Source organism: Desmodus rotundus, chromosome 4, assembly GCF_022682495.2.
Source record: "Desmodus rotundus isolate HL8 chromosome 4, HLdesRot8A.1, whole genome shotgun sequence".
Classification (NCBI taxonomy): domain Eukaryota; kingdom Metazoa; phylum Chordata; class Mammalia; order Chiroptera; family Phyllostomidae; genus Desmodus; species Desmodus rotundus.
Window position 1 is genome coordinate 19,970,479 of NC_071390.1, and position 19,028 is coordinate 19,989,506.

The 19,028-nt window shown below is 45.7% G+C and overlaps 1 protein-coding gene across 3 annotated transcripts in view; it reads right to left on the minus strand.

Annotated features, from left to right (window-relative positions):
• PDCD11 (programmed cell death 11) overlaps positions 1-18,988 on the minus strand; it is a 40,069-nt gene extending 21,081 nt beyond the window's left edge. The window contains exons 1-16 of one of the 3 annotated variants that reach the window (XM_024555663.3): positions 18,872-18,988; positions 17,437-17,549; positions 16,459-16,590; positions 15,621-15,788; positions 13,665-13,826; positions 12,242-12,365; positions 11,569-11,750; positions 7,518-7,625; positions 6,151-6,357; positions 5,387-5,511; positions 5,149-5,209; positions 4,367-4,513; positions 2,807-3,058; positions 2,095-2,229; positions 1,362-1,556; positions 306-476 (exon numbers count right to left, since the gene is read on the minus strand). In XM_024555663.3, the coding sequence (XP_024411431.2) occupies positions 306-476; positions 1,362-1,556; positions 2,095-2,229; positions 2,807-3,058; positions 4,367-4,513; positions 5,149-5,209; positions 5,387-5,511; positions 6,151-6,357; positions 7,518-7,625; positions 11,569-11,750; positions 12,242-12,365; positions 13,665-13,826; positions 15,621-15,788; positions 16,459-16,590; positions 17,437-17,538 (2,271 nt within the window). In that variant the 5' untranslated portion in view covers positions 17,539-17,549; positions 18,872-18,988. Of the gene's footprint in view, positions 1-305; positions 477-1,361; positions 1,557-2,094; positions 2,230-2,806; positions 3,059-4,366; positions 4,514-5,148; positions 5,210-5,386; positions 5,512-6,150; positions 6,358-7,517; positions 7,626-11,568; positions 11,751-12,241; positions 12,366-13,664; positions 13,827-15,620; positions 15,789-16,458; positions 16,591-17,436; positions 17,550-18,779 lie in introns of all 3 variants that reach the window. The other 2 variants (XM_024555664.3, XM_045191492.2) reach the window with 2 other exon arrangements.
• Positions 18,989-19,028: the final 40 nt, after the last annotated feature.

The window sequence follows — 19,028 nt, forward strand, 5'->3', positions numbered from 1 at the left end:
ATTAATGTGCCCAGAAAGGAGTACGAAAGGTGGGAGATGGGACCCAGAAAGTTGCCCCAGTCCTCTCTGAGTTCAGTTCCATGCCCCTTCCATAAAAACAAGGTGTGAAGTAGAAAAGGCGCCCTTCCCGCAGGAGGGCACAGCTGGGCAGGAGGGGCACGGACGGTATCTCAGCTCCATGCCGCCGAGCCGGAGTCTTCACGCCATGCCCCTGAAAATCTTCCAGGGCATCGATGTGTCCTGCTCCTTCCCATCAACCCTCCCGTCCCACGACCCTGTGCCCTCATGCATGGAGCGGCACTCACAGCTTTGGGGGCCAGTCCGCTGAGACCTGAAGGGAACTGGACGAACACACCGTAGTCCTTGATGCTCTTCACGAAGCCAATGAGCAGCATTCCAGAGTGGATTTCTGAGAAGCTCTTGGGATCCTGGCCACCCTCTACTGTGGAGACCAATGTTGGCTTCCTACTAAGGAGCTAGTGGCACTTCATCAAGGAATATTCCAGAAAGGGCAGATGAAATGTCCACCCCCCTCCATCTTCCTCCACCATACACCCTCTGCTCCTCTGCCCGTGGGACTCTAAGTGTGCAGACCTGCAGCAGCAGCACCACCTGGAACTTGTAAGAAATGCAAATACTTAAGCACCACCCCAGACGCGTGGACTGGAAACTCTGAGGTGGGGCCCAGCAAGCTGTGGGAGCAGGCCACCCATGTGATTCTGATGCGCGGTCAAGTTGGAGACTCACTGTTCTATTCCTTTCCTTAACTCCAGACTACTGCAGGGGCCAAAGCAGGAACAGCTCTTCCCTGCGGCTCAGCGGCTAGACCGGCCCCGACACGGTCCTCTATGATCTTCACACTAACCAGCCGTACCAGCTCCTCTGCCCATCTTCACTCTAAGGGGATTTTATATTCCATGAGAAAAGAGGCAATGTTCTCCTTCAAAACACCCATACCAAGATCAAAGGGGACATTCTGAGCCCAATATCCCTTTGGGGGAATGAGGGCGGAAAAGGATAACAACTACTCTATTATAAATGATTCCAACTCAAGGGGTAAGCACTGAGCACCCTGAGAAGGCCAGAGACGCTACTGGAACCGCCCTGCTGGGCCTGGCAGGCCACCCCCCCACCCCCACCATCAGCCGGGACTCCACTCTGCCCCGACCACTGGCGCCTGCTGGCAGGATCCCACCCCCACTCTCACTTTCCACCAGGGAAATACAGGCTTGCTCACTGGTTTGGTTTTATGGGAGTAGTCAAATGGCCAGCTTTTCCCATGGGGTTTCAACTAAGAGAACAGCCCAACCCAGGGTCTCCCCAACAGTGACCATGACTCCCCAGATACCACTGAAGGATACAACATGGCCCTCACTCTGGCTCAGACATAGCACTCTGTGAAGGGTGTCACCAGCCTGGAGCCAGTGATACAACAGTGGGCCATTGGGGACGTGGTCTGACAGGTGAGACATGGGGAGGAAAGCAGGAATGTTGTGGGGCAGGACAGCCACCTCCAGCCCATCTTTGGTCTTCTCTAAAACCTTCACATCCACCAACTATCCGGGGAAGAGAAAGAGGAAAAAAAATAGCACTTGTATTGGGCAGAGAGAGCAACTTCGTCTGGGTCAGGCAGAGAGCAGAGGCATCCAATTCCAGCACCAGGAATCATGGAAAGGTCAAGATCAGAACTTTCTCCACACCACCATCCCAAAGACTCAGCAGGCGCACCCACACACATGCCCTGACCCATTGGTGCGTTCACGCCATTCCTCTCCCAAGTCCCAGAGGGTCCCAGAGGAAGGACGGTCTCACAGTATGGCCCTAGGAACCAGAGAGGAAAGAAGGCAACAGCACACTGCCAAAAAGCCAGCCCATGACACAGCATTCCTGTCCCGGACAGCTGCCATTCGCTCTGACACACAGGGAAGAACACATGTGAGGTTCTCCCTCAAAACCCCAACTCCCACTGGCCCCAGCATCTTAGCTAGCTACCTCGGTCCTTCCCCTCCTCTGGGTTCCAGTACCCCATGTGTCAGGGGCACCTGCTCTCAGCAACTGTAAACTCAAACAACTCATCTGGAGAAGTCCGTGTACCTGCCCAACGTTAATGGTTTTTCCTTTCTTCTGGCTGCGTCCCGCATGCTCTTTCTTTGGATCGCTCAATAGCTTGAAGGACAAGAGCATCCTCTCTTTGGATGGCTCACAGTTCAGCACAGCAACCTTCACCACCTGGTGGGAAAGCACACCTACTCAGCTAACTCCTCCCAGGAGGCCTGTCAGGCCCTGGAGAGAGGTGTCCTCCACCAGCGCTATAGAGACGTTGGGAGAAGCACCCAGATCCTGGATCAGATCAGAATGCAGCGAAAAGAAATGTATGGAAAGCTACACAGAAGCCCCTTCCCCAAGTCAGCCTTTAGGTGAAAGCAACACATGAATACATTTTTGGTACAACCGCAAATTCTAAAAAATTCTAGACAGACCCAGATTCGCTAGTTTTATGGCACTGCCCCCTGGTGGTGGCAGTGGCCTCAGAACAACTTCTGATGTGAGGGACACTACCGTGTTAACAGTTAAGGACTAATTTCTTCCAGATTGTGGGTCTGAGGTCCATTAGTTTGCCAGCTTCTGTTGAAACCTCTTGAGGGTTTCTCTCTGTTCTGTTCCCAACCCCTCCACCTAGCTGGCTCAGGCCCACGGCCCCGTATGCTCTCTTCCTCATCCGTTAAAAAACTGCTCTCCACACCACTCCTTCAAATCTGTGGTCATGGGGTCACCAAGGGCCGGAGCCTGTCCGGGGAAGGATTACCTGGCCGGTATAAAAGACCCTCTCTGGGTCAGGGACATACTCGGCACTGAGTTCATGCTTGGGTACCAGTCCCTGCACATCATTGTAGAACTTCACGATGCAGCCATAGTCCTTGACCCTGAGGATGAAGCCATGTGTCTGCAGACCAGGCTTGGCCTCGGCATAGCAGGTAATGGCAGGAAGTTTGGACTCAACCAGGGTTTTCTTCAGGGTCATCATCAGCTTTTTGGCTTCAGGGTCACAAAGCAAAACCTAGGGAAAAGGATACTGGCTGTCATCAAGTTACCCGTTACCAAGAGGGCCACCGAGCTGGTCTCTGCAACCCCCTAAACCAGAGGCCGTGGTCAGTCCCTAAGAACCCACTATCCCTTTCCCTCTGAGAATAACCTCAGCTGCAGACCCTCTCTGCTTCCTGCTGAGCGACAATCCAGGGATCGTTCATCTCTACTGCAAATGCACTTCCTCCCGTAAGCTCCCTCCTGGGTCTGCCCCACACTCACCATCTCACTGCACCTTCAGAGCCCTGTGTCAGTTACTTCTACCCGCCTTAGCTCCTTCCTAGACCACTAGTACCTCGTCTGATAGAAGAAACGACTGAAGCAATTTACCATCTGTGCATTAGCTGTAAGCTAAGACCAGGAGACCCAACCATCTCTCATCCCTCAGGAAGTCATCTTCCCGAGGGCAGGGAAATTCCTCTATCTGTAAGCCTCCTGACCCCACAACCATAAATTATTGTGCCAATGGGTAATCGATCTCTTTGCTGACGGAAGTGAAATAAAATGAAAACAAGAAAACACAGTAATAAAATACAATGAAAACAATGAAAAGTACTGTGTACTATCACCTGTAATCTCACAACTTTGTGAAGCTCTTCTTGAGATTCAAGCCTTTATAATAAGACACTCAGTTTTGGCAGCTTTGTCTGGGCTATTTAGGTGCCTGACATACTGCTTGCTCCTCCTCACCCTTCAAAACCTTACCCGTACTTTCTAGTTCAAGTCCCACCTCTGTCAGAAATCAAGGATACACTACTGTTACACAGAGCTAAATGTGAAAACTGGTTCTGCCATTTATTGGCTGCGTGACTTTGGGTAAGACACTTGGCTTTCCTAAGCTTTAATTTCCCCACCTGCAAAATAAGGATAATAGTACTTACTTTACAGGGTTGTTTGTTTTAAGGACTAAATGAAATAATGCATTTCATGTGTCTAGCACAGCAACTGGCACAAAATACATGTTATGTGGCAGTTGCTACTGCCATCATCAACGATTCTGGCTGCCCCAGCCCACCCTCACCTCCACTTTCTGAGATATGATCAGAGTATATATTCTGCACCAAACCATGTGGCAAAAGGTCACACACTGATATTTTAACTCTCAATCATACTACACAATTCTCAAAGACAGGATGCCAGTTTTCTCTTCCCAATGCTGGGCATTAACACTGAAGATATTACGGGATCATTCAGTGGAAAAGGGCAGAAACTTCATCTGAAAAGCATTACTCTTCCCATCTATCTGGCCAAATCCCCAACAGACACCCTTCAGAAGGCTCACCCGGCATGTGACTTCGTCCCCAACATGGTACTTCTTCTCTGGATTCTTCATCAGGATGTCAGCCAGGTGCATGGGAGGTACCAGGCCCCTGATTTGCTCACCCACCTTCACCAACATCCCATATGGCTTTATGGTCAGCACTGTGCCCTAAGGAGTCCCAATAGAAGATGCCATCATGCCTCCAGAATGGTTTCTTCCACCTCTTAAAACAATCTTGTCACACCTCTCTTTCAAAGTACAGGTTCCTGGGCTAACTGTGCCTGTTATTCCAAATCTCATAGGGGTAAAACACAAAAACACACCCCCCACACTGTGCTCGATGTAGTCAAGTTTATTTATGGGAACCTTCGCATCTTTCTGTGTGTCTGTCTGCCTTACACATGCATTCTCTAAAGGAGGGGACCAGGTCTCCTAAAAAAATAAAAGGCAGCTGCTCAATTGGGGCTAAAGGGTTGAAAGAGAGGCCACAGGAACTGGCTCCTTACTAACATCCCAGGCAGGCTGATCATCACAGAACTACCTTTTGACCTGGTGTAACAAAGGTGGTAAATTCCAGGGTTGATGACTACCGCCTCTGTAGCTGGGGGGTCCTGCTGAGCCCTTACCTTGAAATCTATTACAAGTTCCCCAAGGGAAGGAAAAAAATCCCAGTTAGCAGGCAGAGAGGCAAGCTATGTGGCTTTAAATGTGTCCCCATGAGGACAAATGAACACAGGGACAGTTAACCTGTGAAACAAAACATGTCTGAAGCTGGGGGAGCATCTAGATGCTTGAGGTCTTACCTTTACCAATGCCCCAGGCTTGATGTCATGAAAGCTGAGGTACTGAGCTTCAATAACAGACCTAGAACAAAAGGAGATACAAGCTTAAACAAACTAGGGCAGAGGTACCTAAAATTCAGGGCTACTAAAATCATGTTGGCAAAACAGGAACCCTTCAGCAAGCAGGCCAGGAGAAAACGTGAATGCACACCTGCGCGGGAGCACACCACCACATCCCCCGCCTGCTGAAAACACTTACGTCCGCAGGGAAAGCAAAGCCAGTTCATCCATTTGGCTATAGTTGATGATTCTACACTTGTGAGTGTTTCCTGGCTTGAAGGCCTCAGGACTGAAGGCACTCTTAGAATCAGAGAGATGGCTGAGCTACAAAGTACCAAGTGATTAATGGTAAGCCAGAGACAACAGATCCGAGGCAATCAGACATTAAAACAAAATAAGATGACATTAATCACCTACCATAAAATCAGTACTCTAATAACCTGTTAAAATAATTCCTCTAACTACAAAACTGCTCTTTATCATTGCAGAATCTCTATGTCAGAGAACAGTCTAGATCACGGGTCAGTAAATTACAGCTCACAGCTGGTGCCTATTTTTGTAAATTAAAGTTTTATTGGAACACAACTGTGCCCATACATTTACACAGTGTCTATGCGTGCTTCCAGGCTATAATAACAGAGTTGACTAGTTAGGACAGAGACCATATGGCCCACAAGCCTAAAATATTTACTATCAGGACATTTAAGAAAAACTTGGCCAAGCCCTGGTGTAGATCCTAAATCATTCTTATACCTACAATCCACTAGGTATCAAATATGTCAAACTTACTCCAAGGCATTCTAATATAACAAACGGGCATTGTTTGGTCCCAAACAGTCTGCCACACTTGGGGATATTCAAAAACAGGAAACTAATAAAGGATTAGAAGAAGCAGAAAAGGACCCGTGTGTCCCAATAGTCCTTCTAGTGATAAGATCCCAATGAGACAAAGAGACTCCGTACCCGAGCGTAGGCCAGAGACCCATCCTTCAGCCTGAAAGTGGCCCCAGCCTTGCTGAAAAAGCCCTGGACAGGAATGTCATCCAGGACAGCTCCCAGGTGCTGACAAGACAGCCGGGTGAGTGGGCGCCCGGGCTGCAGGAAGACGGGGCGCAGGCTCAGCCGCACAGCCCTGGTCCGAGGATGGACACAGAGGACACAGGCCCTTACCTACAGAAGGGAAAGGACATGATGAACAGCAGGAGGCACACAGGGGCTAAGGCCCCCATGGGCAGTCTTTCGGAGGTCAGGACTCCATGTGCTGACCAGGTCGTGGACGTAAGTACTAAAACTGACCTGCGCGTCCAGCAGCATGCAGAAAATTCAAACCAAGTGTCCCAGAGGAACTATGTCCAATGCATCAAGGCCACAAGGCCAGTAACGCACATGCAACAGACACCACAGGAGGGGTCACTACATCAGAGGCTCCTCTAAATACACCTGAAACAGCCCGCTCTGACCACCAGGTGTCAGCATGCAAAATGTCTCAACTCTACGCAAATATGACTACAGGGAGAAGATAATTACTAGAAAGAGGTTCACCAAATGCTAACAATATTATCATTTTGGTGGTGGAAAAGCTCATTAGGTGGTGGAAAAGCCTATTTTTGCTTATACAAAGACACCTCTATAGTATCCATTAGCATGGGTAAAAACAGGAAATAAATCACTTTGGGATAAAAAATATTCCGAATCCTACATATTGGAATCTTCTCAAATATCCAGGTGAATTGTAGAAAATTTGAATTTTTATATAAACGTAGAAAAATCACCCAAAGTTAATCACCATTAAGACCTGTTTGCATATAACCTTTCAGTATTTTAACTAGGTGCACTCCTTAAATTTTTTTTTTTTTTCAAAATTGGGGTCTTTTTACACCCTTAGCATGTTTTAAATCATATTTTTCTATTTAGACATAGTTCTAGTTCTCTTAAACTGGATCTACTATACTCACAGTATTTTTTTAAATTACATTTTTCTATTTAAATATACATCTTGTTCTCTCCTGTTAAATACTCCTCTGAAACACTTTAAATTATAAAAGCAAAAGATTCACTACCAAAAAAAAAAAAATCAAACCATATGGAAGGATAAGAAATAGAAACTAAAAGTTTCCTTCTCCTCCACAGGCTCCTTCTCTAATTTCAGTCCCCAGAGATAACCACTGGGAGTTTCTTGTGATCCTCCCAAGTACTTTCTATTCCCCTTACCTCCTCCCTGCACACCGGTACACATGCAGTCCTAGGGCCTGCCCCGAAGCTAACTGGGACACTGGACAGCTGACTGAATACAACTGGAATTAAGAAAAGACAGGTGCAACATTACTTACTGCTTGATTTGAGGAATATGTTCCAGCTTTCTTGGGATCCAAGTGCATAAAATCAACCAGGCCAGTGAAGAATGAGAGGAAGTTTAGCGTAAGGCCCAGTGGAGTCACCTAGGAATAAAAAGAACGTGTCATGGAAAACATCTCTCTGAAGGCGCCAAGAATGTGAGAGCCACTGTTCATATTGGACACTCAATGCCGCATCTCCCCTCCCCAGCCAGCCCTTATCAATCTTTCTTCCTACAACTCTAAGTGGCAGGACAGCCCTGAACTGGCTGTCTCTTCACTCAGCGAGCTCACCTCCCTTCCAGAAAGAGGAGATGTCAGTCCTCCCACCTCGGCATTTCCCAATGGGAAGGAGGGCACTTTGCACAAGGGTGCCCAGGGAACTGCCAGCTCGACAACTCAAATTGTTGCTAACTTGGTGATTTGCCCAGAAAAAGAAAGTAAAACTCAAATGACTGCACAAGAAAGACCCTGGCCCTGGCTGGTGTGGCTCAGTTTTATTGGAGTGTCATCCCCAAAACCGAAAAGTCGCAGGTTCAATTTCCAGTCAGGGCACATGCCGAGGTTATGGGTTCAGTCCCTGGTCAGGGTGCATTCGAGAGGCAACCAATTGATTTTTCTCTCTCACATTAATGTTTCTCTCTCTCTTTCTCCCTTCCTTCTCCTCTCTCTATAATCAATAAGCAAGACACTAACCACGAGCAAGCTGACTCACCCTACTGAGCCCCCCCCAAAAAATTAGAAATTAAGGTGAGAAGCACCTCGAAAGAGAGCAATGAGGTAGATGACTGAAATCAGGAATCTCCAAAGAAAATGGGAAGTATTTTCTGGAAAAACTGTACCAGACTCAAAACACAGGAAGACTGCACACCTTAAAATGTGGATTAAGAAAAATTCTGAATATCGTGTGGATGTAGATACTGAAGCCACCCAGCCCCTTTCCCCATCTAGCTATCAGGCAGTCAGGCGTAGACCCTCCCAGGCAGATCCTGTCCAGAGACTGTCACACGCCAGAGAAGACTTAAAACAACGACCTTTGGAGACTGCCTCCCAAAAGTCTGCTAGCTCCTGCTCCTGACAGCGAAAGCCAGCCAGTCAGCACGTCCCACCCAGGCACCCAGACTTCCTCACGGTTTTCAGTGCCTCATGTGCAGTGCGGCCGTCAAAACAAAACTTCAATACAGAATGGGAAGTTCAAGTTGAGAGACTCTCCCAGAAGGTAGAATAAAGACAAATGTGTGCACATTATCAGGAAAGAGGCTCCTCCATGAATTCCAACATCATATTAACAGACATCCCAGAAAAAAAAAAAAGAAAAAGAGAGAAATTTATACTTGAAAACAACAAAAAAAGATCAAATAAGGGACTGGTATCCAGAATACATAAAGGATGCTTACAATTTAACAATAAAGAGAAAACCTAATTTTAAAACAGGCAAAGGTTTTTGAATAGATTTCTCTAAAGAAGATATGACCAATAATCACATGAAAAGATGCTCAACATCCACATCACTAATAATTACAGAAATGCAAATCAAAATCACAATGAGATACCACCTCACATGCACTAAGATGGTTACAATAAAAAGAAGGAAAATAATGAGTGTTTGTGAGAATGCAGAGGAATTGGAACCCTTACATGGCTGGTGGGAATTTAAAATGGTGTGGCCATTTCAGCAGTTCCTCAAAAAGTTAAGCAGAAAGTTACCACGTAACCCAGCAGCTCCATTCCTAGGTGTATATACGCAAGAGAAGTGAAAACACATGTCCACACAAAAACGTATACTTGAGTTTCACAGCAGCATTGTTCATAAAAGATCAAGCTGGAAATCACCCAAATGACTACCAACTGATGAACTGACAAAGCCTGCTATATCCACATGGTAGGTAGAATACTACTCAGCCATAAAAAGTAACAAGCAACTGATACGTGGCACAACACAGACGAACCTTGAAAACATGCGAAGTGAAAGAAACCAGACACAAAAGGCCACATATTGCACGATTTCATTTACATGAAATATTCAGAACAGGCAAATCTAAAGACAAAAAAGCAGATTAGTGGTTGCCAGGGACTCAGGGAGGGAGGAATGGAAAGTGACCACTAATGGGTACTGGGCGTCTCACTGCGGGTGGTGGTGAAAATGTTTGGATTCAACAGTGACCACGGCTGCACACCCTTGTGAACACACACACACACAACCCTGAGCTACACACTGTACAATTACATGAATTGCATCTCACGTGTAAAACAGAAACTTTGCCAGAGCTGAAGGATCTGCATTTCTGTATCATAAAAGTCCAGCACACACAGATGAAGAGCTGTCCGTACCAAAGCAGACAGCATCATGACATTTTCAAATGGAAGGAATGAAGACAGTATTTAGACGCGCACACAGAGGAAAAGAACATCAGACTTTTCCATCGTAACTGAGGCCAGACAACAACGGGAATAATGCTTCAAAATTCTGAGTTGTTTTTGACCTAGAATTCTAAACCCAGCTTAACTATCAACCACGTGTGAGAGTAGAATAACAATGATTTCAGATGCAGAAGAGGTGCAGAAAAGAAACACAGCAGGCCCGAGACCATGATCCATACGAAAGCCTGCTTCCAATGTTAGCGCTTGGCTAGTGTCTTGGAACTTGGACTTCAGGAAGGTTCCTACCAGAACTGAGTACCTACAGTAACTGTACCTAAACTGTTCACGTAAACAATACAGTTTATGCTAAACACTTGCATTCCTTATGCGAGCCTGGAATTTTGGTACATGCCAGGCAGAGGGTGCCAACATGACTTGCCCCAATTAAAAACCCTAGGGCACTAAGCTGCTAATGAGTGTCCTCGGTAGACAACATTTCACATACATTATCACAACTTGTTGCCTGAGGATTAAGTACATCCTTTGTGGCTCTGCTGGGAGAAGCAGCTTGGAAGCTAGTGCCTTGTTTTTTCTAGACTGCATTACACCGGCCCTCTTTCCCTTTGCTGATTTTGCGTTGCCTCCTTTCACTATAATAAATCATAGCCACGAGTACCACTGTCTGCTGAGCCCCGGGAGTCTTCCTGGTGAACTGAACCTAGGAGTGGTCTTGGGGATCCCTGACCCACTAGGTCAAGGAAGTAACGTCCTGTGTACCTTTCCAAAAGTGCTTCTGGCGACTGTGCCATACTAAAATGAGGGAGTAAACTGTAAAGGAGTAACATATGGAATCCAAGAGGCTCCAATACAGGAGCAGGGTGGCAATAAAAGGGGCTCCAGCTGGAAATAAAGGTAACTAAGGGATTATTGAAAGGGTTTGAAAACATGGAAAGATGTAGCGAAAGAAAAGTAACTGTAGGGGGTTCTAACTATGAAGAAACAGCAATAGGTAGAAGAGAATTTAGCAAATGATCAAAACAAAAGCTGATTATCAACTCCAGGAAAAAAGCTGTTCAACAAATTGCCACAGGGTATTATTTACCTAGCTCAGCAGTAAACGAAATTTACATAGCCATAATAACTTAAATACTAAACAATGATTTACCCAAACTTTTAATATATCTCTGGTGGGAGACTGGGGCAGGGGAAGGGATTATTAAGAGAGGCAACTCTTCCTCTACCGTGACAAGAAGTTTAAAACCCAGTGCCTACAACTGATACACCAAGAGGTACCAGCAGAAGCTTGTAAGTTAGAAACATGGAGGTAAATTTCAAAAGATAGGCTAACAGAGTTAAAGATGAGGTTAGGAAGGATAAGATAGTTCGTTTTAAGTCTTTTTAATACCATTTGACTTTTTTGATCAGCAATAATACACACTACACGTGTAATTTTCAGTTTTCGAGCAGATTTTAAAAACATCAAAAAAGAGGTGAGATTTGTTTTAATAATAGTTTATTGAAGTCCATATATCCAAAATATTACCATTTCAACATGTACCACTGGCTACATTTCAAGTGTGTAATAGCCGTATGTCATCACTGCACAGCACAATTTTAGATGATGTGCATGTACTTTAATAAAAATTATTTTTATTTTAGAGGTTAGTAGTGACAATGAACAGCTTACCTTCTGTACCTGGGCTTTGACCACCAGTCCGGGTAGCAAGTTGTTAAGGGTCCAGTTTTGCTCCTCAGTAGCAATGGCAGTAGAAACTTCTGAATGACTGACTGACAGACGAACAACTCCTCCGTTGCCTTTCACCTCTTCAATGACACAGGTCAGGTACTGACCCATCTTCAGTTCAGCACCTGTAAGCCCAGCCCCAGGCCCCAAAAGGAAAAATACCCATGAGAGGGACCTTTAACTTGGATTCAAGCAATACCTAAGATAATCCATGGCCTACTCGCCCAGTTACAATCTACTACTCCCCAAATTCCCAATCTCTAAGGGACCAACTACAAGAGTCAAGTGACCCTAATTGATCTGGAAATTGATCACAAAAAAATATGACAATTTCAAAAAGGCAGGAGATGGCTGGTCCAGAGGTCCTGGAGGCCCAAACTTCAGTGGAATCTCCTCAGTGAGAAACAGTAAAAATGGCCCATCAGATCTTAGCCACCCAGCCACTTGCTGGCCCTTTATACATACTCCCTTTTCTATCAGCTAGGATTGACCACTGATCTTAGCAAAGCCTTCAGGGTCACCATTCTGTAATCTGCTCGTCAAAGTGGCATTTAAGCAGTGTGATCCCATACATCCCCCCCCACTGCCATGCACTAGCCCCTCTGCTTCCCCTTACCTTTGTTCTTCTGTCTGACATAATCCTGGGCTTTCTGCAGTGGCAGAAAAGCTCTGGCCCCAACAACACCGATGTCCATCAGGTAGCCATGGTCTTCCCGACTGGACACAGTACCTGTGAGCAGCTGGAGGGAGAGAAAGCATTTCCCAAAAGTTCAAAAGCTGAAGGTAACAGGACAAACACTGAACATCCACTACAAAATGTGCGTTTCCACCATCAGTCTCAACACTTTACCCCATAATCCCACCCTCCTGTTGACTTTAAACCTCAATCCCACCAGAGGATAAAAGAGGGAAAGATACCAACTTTAATTCTCCAGGGCTACAAGGATTTTACGGTTTCCAGACAGTGAGGAGTGCTATAAACAGATGAACAATGGAATGTCAGAGAGGGGCCTCTCCCCTGGAGAACTTTTAAAAGATAGAAGACATAGCCCTGTAAGGTCACTCCCAGCACTGTCACTAATGAGAATACAGAACTACCCTTCTTTCTATCCTCTTACCTTTTCTAACTACCTCCAAGACCAAAAAGAAAAAAAAAATCTTGCCAACTTCCTTTACGCTTCATGGGAAGCAGAGCAGCATTCAAATCAGGCTCTGACACTTACTATCTGGTCTTTGGCAAGAGCTACTTCAGCTCCTCTGATTCCGTTTTCTCAAATGAACAAGAGGGGTATTTACCTGCCTCACACGGTTCCTGTGAGAATTTCTTCAAATAAAGTGTCTAAAACTGCACCTGTCATGTAGCAGGCTCTCCACACTTGTCAATTTCCCAAAACTTGGCTTCCTTTTATTCCCCTTTCTACCTAACTTTCAGGGCCAGACTCAACATCCGCTGCTTCTGCCCAAACATTACAAGGTCATGTTGATCTCCTCCCTCTTAATTACAAGAGTACTTGAATGAGTACAGTTTATCTAAATGTTTTATACCTACTGGACTTGGAGGCTCTGAGCTGGGACTAATTTTAGGATGGAGAGGATTGGTGGTGGGCTGCCCACTAGCAGACGATAGACAAATTGCCCTGTCTACTCTGTCTCTTGCTCTTGGAGAGCAGCCCTCAAGCATTCCCCACAAATGCTAGACGGCCTTTGAAAAAACCTGTGAGGAAGTCTGGGTAAGAAAGGCATTTCTGGGAACTCCTTCTCACCAACAGCAAGTCCCCAGCTAAGGCTCCTTGGATGCTTTTTCCCCCCTACCAGCGTATCTTTGACTTGCTTTCCTTTTCTCCCCTCCAGGGTAAAATGATTAGGTTCCCAGGTCTTCCATTTCCAGTAAGTATCCAAAGCACCAGCAGGAAAAGACCCACCCCTGGGTGTAACAGGTAAGCTGAAAGTAAAAGGTGATCGAGACACTCCCTAGGAGACCAGGCAGGGCAGGGAGGAGGCATGTTGCCAGCTCCTCTTCCCTGAACCCAGATACGCACCATGCCGGGCTTCAGGGCTTCTGCACTCAGCACTTTGTTGACATTTTTGGGGTTCAGAGATAGCTTGACACTCTTTCTGCCTTTCTCTGTGATGCCCAGACTGCTCACCACACATCTCACCAGCATCCCAGGAGAGAAGAGTTCAGGCAAGCTGGCCAGGTCCTGCATGACACAAATGAGAAAGCCCGTCCTGATACATATCCTTCCCCTCAACCAAGAACCCACTGCCCAGTGGATCAACGATTTCCCAAGAACCCAAGAGGCAATGAAGACAGTAACTGCTCATCCACAAAGGAAGATGGGTCTGTGGCCAAATCAGTCTTGAATTTCAGCGTAAAGCCTCCAAGTATCTCGTCAAAATATTGTCATAATGACTGGTCAAAAGAGTTGTCTGAAGACCCTAGCCAGGTAGGTCAGCTGGTTCAAGTGCCATCCCAATATGCAAGGCTGGGCCCAGTCCCCCATCAGGGCATAAACCAGAATCAACCAACAGATGCACAGATAAGTGGAACAACAAATTGATGGTCCTCTCTCTCTCTTCCCACGGCCCCCCATCCTTTCTTCTCTCTCCCTCAAAAAAAAATTTAACTAAAATAAAGTTGTCTACAAAGACTAAAGGGATGGTTGCCAAGGAGATGAGGGTCAGGGATGAGTGAAAAAAGTAAAGGGGAACACAGTCAATAGTATTGTGGTAAGTTTGCACAGTGACAGATAATTAGAATTAGTAGGGTGATCCCACTGTAAGGTATAAAAATGTCGAATCACTATACTGTATACCTGAAAGCAAATAACTATTATGATATTGTATACCAACTACACTTAACTGAAAAGAAGAGTTGTCTATATTTATTGGCCCACTTCTTCATCTCCTACTTGCTCTTCCGCTTACTGCAATCTGCATTCCACCCCTCACTCTATTTATCTCCCAGTGAAGTCGCTAAATCCAACAGTCCATTTCGCAGCCCTTCTCTTAAGTGACTTTAAAAAGGAATGTAACACTGGAGACTGCTCCTTCCTTCATTAAACCATTCCCTCTCCGGCTTTCAAGACCCTTTGGTTCTCGCTATCTGTCTGGCCCTCCTTCCGCTCTGACGGCAACTCTCCTTTCATGCAGCGCCTAAAACACGGTGCCGACTCGCGGGTCAGTCTTTCGTCTCTTCTGACTGTAGTTGCTCCCCGTGGGCAACTACTTATCCTTTCATAGCTTCAGTTACCACCTGCACAAAGAAGGCTCACGCATTTTTGTTTCCTCGACTCACACTCAACACAGCAAAAAGCAAATCGCAATCATCTCTCACAATCCAGGTCCCCTTCTAGGATTTCCTATCTCAGAAAGCCATGGCCATCCGTCAAATCCTGGACAGTAGAAACCTAGGACTCATTCCTGATACTTCCGCCTCACCACCCACACCCACCACATCACTGAGCCCCGACTTTACCTCCTCAGCCCTCAGTAAATCCTGAACCCACACTGCCGTCAATCTCAGCGCCTGGACTACAATAATGGCCTCCCACTGGTCTCTAGGCAACTACTCTTGCCTCTCCAATTTACTCCCTATGCTGTCTACCTGTCACCCACCCCAGTGAGAAGCTGTCAAGAACTTGTCATTAATTCTAGAATGAAAAACCAATCCTTCACACGGTCTGGCCCCCACCCCGCACTCCAGGCGCATCCCACACCACTCTCCCTTGCTGCCTCTCTCTAGCCACTTCTCTCTGCTACACACCACACTCTTTCTGCCTGGACTCCCTTCCTTCTTTATCTAGTACAGCCTCAGCCTTCGGATCTCAGCTCAAGCATCCCTTCCTGGCTCCCTGGGCTAAGTCAAAATTCCCTTATTTAAAAACAACAACAACAACAAAAAAACTATTATAAACTCTCATGGCAATTTTCCTTCTTAGCTCTCAGCAAACTTGTAATCTTATATTTATTCGTACACCACTTATTTTCCTTACCTTCAGAGGTTCTTCTTGCGCCACCTGCTCATTCAGCTTTTTGGTGTAAGCATCACAGATTTCAGTTACTTGCACAAACCCCTGGAGACCATTGGGGAGACTAATCACCAGTTCCAGTTCATTCACTTCTTTCACACAACCCAACATCCGCATCCCCTCACACAGGGACTAGAAGAGAAAAGGTGAAATCAGTACAATAGGGAAGAGAACAATGAATGGGAAGGTTGGGGAGGGGTATGGCTTCTAGTCTCAACTCTGACATATATACACAGAGGTGAATGCACATAAACAGCCGACTGAGCACCATAAAAGGTGGAAATTATACAACAGTGTTAATGGCACTAGAGTGCTGGAGGGCACTTTAACCTTGTACTTTATTCCAATCTCAAATGCCTGATAGGCAACAAAATGAAGGACGGAGGCCAGTGGAGACAATGGCAGTCCTGAGCACGGAGGCCAGATCTAACAGTGCAACCACCCACTCAGCTCCGTGTGACTATGAACACGAGGGAATGGGAGCATGCCTGCTAAAGTCATTGCCAGTTCTAATCTACACATTTACTGAAACACAAGTCCCTGGCGGTAGGGACGGGATGAACTAAAAAGAAAAACAAACAAACAAACAAAAAATACATGATCCCAGGCATTAGTTAATAATAGAATGAAATGATGCTCAATTGTGAGCACAAACTGCAAGAATCTCTATACACACAAGCGAAATACACACACACATGAATGAAAGGAATGAAGAGGAAAAGGAAGCAAAAGGAAAGAACAACATACACAAACTTAAGCCACCCAGGTACTTTGTTTAAAATAAAACCAAACTTTAACAAACCTCAATACTAAGGATTTCAAACTTTTCTTTCACAGACTTGCTGCTTTCCCTCTTTTCGATTTTCAGCTTTTTTGATTTTGCTGGCCCTGTCTGGCTCTTTTTCCTTTTGGTGGATTTCTCTTCAGCAGAAATCTAAAGGGGGGAAAAAAGTTCCAAAGAATGAAAAGAAGCAATCTTGGCCTTTCCCTCCAATTTCAAGTCATCTGTCACCTTGCTCCATTATTCCTCCACTCCACCCCACTCCCAAATGTTCCTTTAATTCCTACTTCAATCCCAACTCTCCCAATTTGCCCCCAATGCTCCCCTTGCCCAAAATTTGCCCTCTGTGTTCTCAAAAGCCCCTTCTCTCCAGCATTCTTTCCCCCTTGACTTAGGATGGATGCTGGGGGCCCCCAAAATAAGAAGCAATTTGGAACAATGCATGAATGGGAAGTAGAGTCAGGAAGACCAGGTTAAACTCCCAATTCCACCATAACGAGCTGTGTGGTTTCAGCTAAATTATATAACCTCTCTTAGCCTCAGTTCCTCACCATACATAGAACTCTATTTCATAGCACAGTTGGGAAAATTACCTAAAATAGACATAAAGCCATGTAATCAAATGCTAGTCCCCTTCCCTCCAGCACTTAGAGCACAGCTGCCATAGGTGAAAACCATGAGTTCTAATGCAAATTCTGACGATTATACATGGTGGCAAGGACCCTGATGATCTAATACTTTCTCTCCATCCTGTATCAACATGGCACAAAGTTCCTAAGAATAAGGAACAAGAGCACTGCAAACTCAAATATCAAGTGCCATGTTTCAAAAGGTATAGTCATGTGGTGGTATGAACTCGCTAACATTCAATTTACAAACGCAGACTTCAAAAACAAACAAATCTGAAAAATCACACAATTCTCAAACAGGACTCATTGTTCCCAACAATATTAGAGAGGAAGTGTTTAGTGACTCTTACCAAACAAGCATACCACTTACATCAAATAAATTGTCTTGTTCAACTGAACGCTCAAAAGCTTTCTCTGATTTGTGGGTCTTTCTTGTGCCCCCACGGGGGAAGCTTTCTTCCATGGTTGTCATGTTTGCGTCTCCTAAAAACAATGCAAGAGTTACCAGGACGTGTGACTTTGGTGTCAGAATTCCTAAAGGCTGTGATCAATGGGCAAGAGATAGAGCCTTCTAGCACCAATGTGCTAGACAGCATTCAGGACCAAGGAATAGATGGTTTGATGCCAAGTCCCAGATAATCCACATTTCATCTTCCCAAAGGTCTCTCCTTCCAATCACAAATCCACATGCTTTGCTCCAAGGAAAGAAGTTAGAGATTCGATGTAGTAAGTATCATTAAGCAGCTACATTTAAGGCAGAAATACACAACTGAATAAATCACCCCCTACCTTCAAAGAACATGAACACTTTAAGAAGATACAACAAGCATGCAAATAATTTAAAATACAAATCAGATTATACACTATTAATGTAGGAAGTGATGAAACTTCAGTAAAGGATGCAAGCGTCCTAAAGAAGATGTTTTGGGGCTAAATGTTAAAGATGAATGGAATTTTCATAGGTAGAAAGGGAAAAGCAGAAGGAATGTGAGAAAAAAGCATGGAAACAGGAAAAGCCAATTATTTCAATGAGCACCAGCAATTTGTCTGTCAAACAATTACTCAAAAGCCTACTGTTACCTTTCTCCAAAGGGCTGTTCAACTAGACCACAAGGCAAATAAGGCATAATAATTGGAGTTAAACTTTAAAAGACAGATTAGGCTTTTTTGGGAAGATCAGTTAGATATGATTACTTAAGTGTTAGGCAGAGAGTTATGTAGTTAGAATTAGAATGATTGCTAAAGTTGGAAAAAACAGAACAGTAATCAAGAAAAATATACTGCAGGCTACGGATTGAACACGAAGAGAGACAGACTGAAGGAAGGTAAGCCGGGTAGGATTCAACTGCAGTACAACAATCGAGAAACCATGAGAGCCAAGTATAAGGGAGGTAGAAGTGAGGACGTCAGATAGGAGGGTTTGGTCTTGAGAGCCTTGGGAGTAAGAACCTGTAAAGGCTTGAGATTGTAGCAGAGGTGACGACGGAGAGGGAGCCAAGGATCGGGAAAGGATGTATGTCTCCTAGAAACAGGCAAGTGCAGAGTCTAGTTTGCTGACAAGTTGATCCTTAATCTCATTTCAGACAATAGAGATAGGCGATCCAGAGGCAAAGAGGGGACTTGAGCTGCTTTCCGGGGACAGAGCCTGATGTTACAGGAGCCACTCGTGCACAGTCGGCTTCTGAGCCGGGCTGGGGTGGTAGAATCACTCACCCAGCATTCGGGGAGCACGGTAGAGACCCGGGGGACCTAGCCCTTGGACAGACCTGGCAGCTACAAAGTGTCCGTCCTCTGCCCTCGCTCACCAGCTTCGCGACGCCGGCCGGTCTCAACCTCGGAGGCCGCGCCACTGACTTCACACACGCGGAGACCTGTCGGTCCAAAGCACAATGTTGCTCTTCCGGAAGCGTGGGCGGGCGCAAAGCCCCACTTCCGTTACTATGCTGGGTTCTGTCAATGTCG